The 4,187-nt window shown below is 37.4% G+C and overlaps 1 protein-coding gene across 1 annotated transcript; it reads left to right on the forward strand.

Annotated features, from left to right (window-relative positions):
- Positions 1 to 874: 874 nt before the first annotated feature.
- Positions 875 to 3,890, forward strand: LOC135937551 (aminopeptidase N-like). Its single transcript, XM_065480705.1, has 11 exons — positions 875 to 1,116; positions 1,172 to 1,355; positions 1,418 to 1,659; positions 1,718 to 1,898; positions 1,958 to 2,171; positions 2,204 to 2,485; positions 2,539 to 2,728; positions 3,025 to 3,207; positions 3,263 to 3,409; positions 3,475 to 3,544; positions 3,598 to 3,890. Exons 1-11 carry the CDS (start codon positions 890 to 892, stop codon positions 3,829 to 3,831), a joined length of 2,154 nt encoding a protein of 717 aa, XP_065336777.1. The 5' UTR covers positions 875 to 889; the 3' UTR covers positions 3,832 to 3,890.
- Positions 3,891 to 4,187: the final 297 nt, after the last annotated feature.

Consider the following 4,187-nt stretch of genomic DNA (forward strand, 5'->3'; position numbering starts at 1 on the left):
GAAATTTACGTCTGTCCAGGTGAGATATTGAATTTTCTCGATTCCAAACATATTAACTGATTCAAAATTGAGTAAATTGAAATGAATAAACCATAAAAATTTGCTTAATTTTTAATATGGTTCGTTTTTTACAGTAGGAGTCTGGTAGATTACAGATTGCCGGGAGATATGGTACCAATAGTCTATGGTATTGAGTTGAAACCATATATGGACGATGCAGTGCCCGCTGAGAGGCAATTCACGTTTGATGGTTCAGTTAATATTGTAGTATTTGTGTTGAAAGCAACAGACAGAATACGATTGCACGCCAAAGAGTTAAACATAAAACACGTTTCGGTGAAAGAGCTTGCGGAGCATGAACGTGTCAATGTCACGAATATTGTGTACAGTAAAGATGATCGCCATTTTTTGGATATTTACCTCGAAGAAGAACTATTTGCGGAAGAACGCTATGAAATCGATATTCAATATACTGGAATTTTAAACGAAGATTTAGAGGGATTCTATCGAAGCAGCTATGAAGAGAAAGGAGAAAAAAGGTTTGTGTTAAGTATTTTTATCAATCGAGAAAAAACGCAAAACCTCTCACAGATGGATGTTCGCAACTCATTTTGAGCCAACAGGAGCGAGAAGAGCATTCCCATGCTTTGACGAGCCAGCGATGAAAGCGCGTTTCAAGGTGATCATTGCAACACCACCCAACTGGACCACCTTGTCGAACAAGCCGGTGTACAAAATTAAGCCTATGATGTAGTTCTAATATTTTCAAGTCATTTTCGAACCTAATTTTTTACTTTATAATAGGAACCAAACGGGATATTTTAAAAACTGGAGATGGGTAGATTTTATATCGTCTAGGAGTATGTCAACATATCTTGTAGCGTTCACTATGTCTCGCTTTGCTAAGATCACCAGTAAGGAAGACGACAGATTTAAGGTCTGGGCCAGGCCAGAGCGCATTCAGGACTGCCAATTAGCAGTATTAATAGCACCACTAGCGGTGAAATACATGGAGAGCGAAACCCATGTCCCTTACACTTTCCACAAATTGGACCAGATTGCTATACCAGATTTTGCAGCTGGTGCAATGGAGAATTGGGGACTCATTACTTATTTGTAAGTAATTTCAAAGTTAGAAATTTAGTCGGTAACTGTTTGTCTTGCGATTCAGAGAAGATTCTTTGTTTTATAACGAAAAAAACTCAACGGCCCATCATTATAAATATACATCGGACACAATATTTCATGAAATAGCACACCAATGGTTTGGAAACTTGGTGACGCCCACGTGGTGGGGCAACTTATGGTTAAACGAAGGATTTGCGACCTATCTCTCATACCATATAAGCGCACATGTGAGTAAAAACAACACCAGGAAATTTCTTCTTCCAATGCGGGGAGGTATTCTTTTTTAAAGGTTTCACCTTGGATGGATTCACAAATGCAATTTTTACTCGATGAATATGCTTCCGCACTCATAGTAGATGCGAGAGAGTCTGCCCATCCCCTTGTAGACAATTCTGTTGACAGTCCGAAGAAAATTGACTCCATATTCGATACAATCTCATACAGCAAAGGTGGATGCATAGTCAGAATGATGCTCAATTTCATGGGACACAAAAACTTCTGGAAAGGAATAAATTCCTACATCAAATACTCGTTTGTTTGAAATTAAAAAAAAAAATGCAATTAATAGTTACCGCTCAAAAATTTTTAGGGAGTTTAGCAACGCTGATCAGAATGATTTGTGGCGAGGATTAAGCACAGCCGTTCCCAATGGACTGCTCCCGAAAAACGTTGAATTTAAGGACATTATGGACACCTGGGCTCTGCAGGCTGGCTACCCCGTCGTCACCGTCACAAGAGACTATGATAAAAACACAGTTAGCTTCACGCAGGTGAGAAAAGAGAAAAATGTTATTTTTTCTTCATAAATATTTTTACTCGTTGAAAATAGAAACGTTTCTTCTCATCTGCTCCCGTTAAAAAAGAGCACAATGAAGTTTACTGGGTGCCGCTGACCAAGTTGGTTCAAGGCGAGCCTAAGGAACACAGCAACAATATTACCTGGCTTTATAATGAAACTATCACCATGGCCTCGCCGTCTTCCGATAAATGGATTCTCGTCAATAACGACAAAAATGGTGTGCTCCTTATTCTGATTTCCATTTAAAACAAACTTGAAACCAAATTTCTGTAGGCTATTACCGCGTCAACTACGACAAAGAGAACTGGAAGAAGCTGTCCGAGTCGATAAATGGTGCTCAAATGGTCAACACCCTCAGTGTCAACAACCGGGTTCAGCTGCTGATGGACTCGCTGGCCCTAGCCAGAACTAAGGAATTAGACTATGAAACTGCTTTAGGCACAACTGCCTATCTCAACTATGAGAATGAGCAGGGACCTTGGAAAGTTGCGCTCCGAGAGCTCTCTCAGCTGGAACGCAAGATTTCTACCAGTAACAAATTAAAAGTGTTGTTCAAGGAAAGAATGAAACAATACTGGTTGCATTATGTTTGAAAAAATTATCTTTGCAGAAATACTTGATGGACAAAATTGACCACCTTTACAAACACTTTAGAGGATTTGATTTGTCGTTGAAAAATGACAGTCTCGCTCTTCGCTTACAGAGAACAGAAACACTTAACTGGCTGTGTTCAAACGGGCACGAAGCTTGCAACAAAGATGGACACGCTCTTTTCAACGAAATGAGAACAAATAAAAAGAGGTAAAAGAGTTAGTAATAAAATTATTTCTAAAGTGAAATTAATTAAAAAATAATTAAAAGTTTAAAAAAAAAGATAGTTGGGGCAGATTTAGATGATGCTTAAGCAAAAAAATATATGAATTGCCTATTCAGCACTTATTCATTTAATTTTTGTAGATTTACTTCAGCTGAATCTCTGTTTTTTGGTCGCCGATAGTTTAGTGCGTTTGATTTGAGCTCAAATTTCCTGTTTTTCCATTAATTGATCGCTTTTAGGTTTTGAAAGTATACTTACTGTAATATTTATGATTTTTTAGAAAACCTTATGACATTATTCATCCGGATGTAAGGCAAACTGTGTATGAATCCGGTGTCCGAATGGGTGGTGAAGAAGAATTCAACTTTTTAGTTGAAAAATACCAAAATGAAAAAGAAAAGTTGGAACTCCGGTACATCCTTTATGGTTTGGCAGCTACGAATAATAAGGAATATCAAATCAGGTTATATTTTCAGTAACTATTCAATGCATGTATTCCATAACTCCATCCTATTCAGGCTTTTGAACGAGTCAACGACGTTGAATTCAGTAACTTTCATGAATAAACATGCTTCCCTTTTATTCCAAACGGTGCAGAACAACCCTAACGGCACAGAGACGGCGTTTGACTTTCTCATCAACAATTATTTCAAAGCAAAAGCCGCGTGAGTATTATTTTAACTTAAAGCCACTTTATTTTTCACATGAACGCAAAATTTTTTCATTACAGATGGCATAGCAGCGGCAAAGAGTTTAGCCTTATATCCAAGAACTTGCACACTGAGGAGCACATGCAAAAGGTTTATCTCTGAATAATATCACCTAGCTAAATATTAAATATTTTTTCTTTTAGCTTAAAAACTTCCTGGAAAGGAATTCTAAAGTATTAACTGAAGAAGAACGGAAGCATTTGAATAAAGCTATATCTACATTAGAAGCAAACATTCAGTGGAACAAAGAAAACACTGAGACCATTTTGAATTTCTTATCTCCTAAACCGCCGAGCGGTGACGACAGCAGTGGAACTCTGGTACTTGTGTCAAACACTATTCTAGTCATCGCATTCCTTTTGCCTAAGCTATTGTAAGCAAATGCATGAAATTTAATACAAAATAATGTATTAACTCTGTCACTGAATAAAAAATATTAAACAAATAATTTTTGGAATGTTTGCATTTTGACGCTTAAATCCCTGACCTCAGGCTTGCAGTAGAATATTATTTATCAATTTACTCGCTCTTCAAAGAGCCTGGTAATGAAAAATATTAAAGTGTGCATTATGTAAATCTGCAGAGAGGCTGTTGAATTAGAAACGTAGAAATATAATATAGCTGCATTTACGATGTAAGTTTCCATGCTAAAACCATACATTGCGGGAAAGTGGCACACATTCAGTGTGTAAAGAAAATGTGGGGACATGCATCCCGCACAGAATGACTGCTA

Source organism: Cloeon dipterum, chromosome 2 (assembly GCF_949628265.1).
Source record: "Cloeon dipterum chromosome 2, ieCloDipt1.1, whole genome shotgun sequence".
NCBI classification, from domain to species: domain Eukaryota; kingdom Metazoa; phylum Arthropoda; class Insecta; order Ephemeroptera; family Baetidae; genus Cloeon; species Cloeon dipterum.

Bases quoted from the DNA above. Each gene is read 5' to 3' on its own strand.
- LOC135937551 (XM_065480705.1), top strand. From the start codon at position 890: ATGTCTCGCTTTGCTAAGATCACCAGTAAGGAAGACGACAGATTTAAG. The intron at 1,660-1,717 runs GTTTGTTTGAAA...AAAAATTTTTAG, and splicing joins AATTCCTACATCAAATACTC to GGAGTTTAGCAACGCTGATC. The intron at 1,899-1,957 runs GTGAGAAAAGAG...CGTTGAAAATAG, and splicing joins ACACAGTTAGCTTCACGCAG to AAACGTTTCTTCTCATCTGC.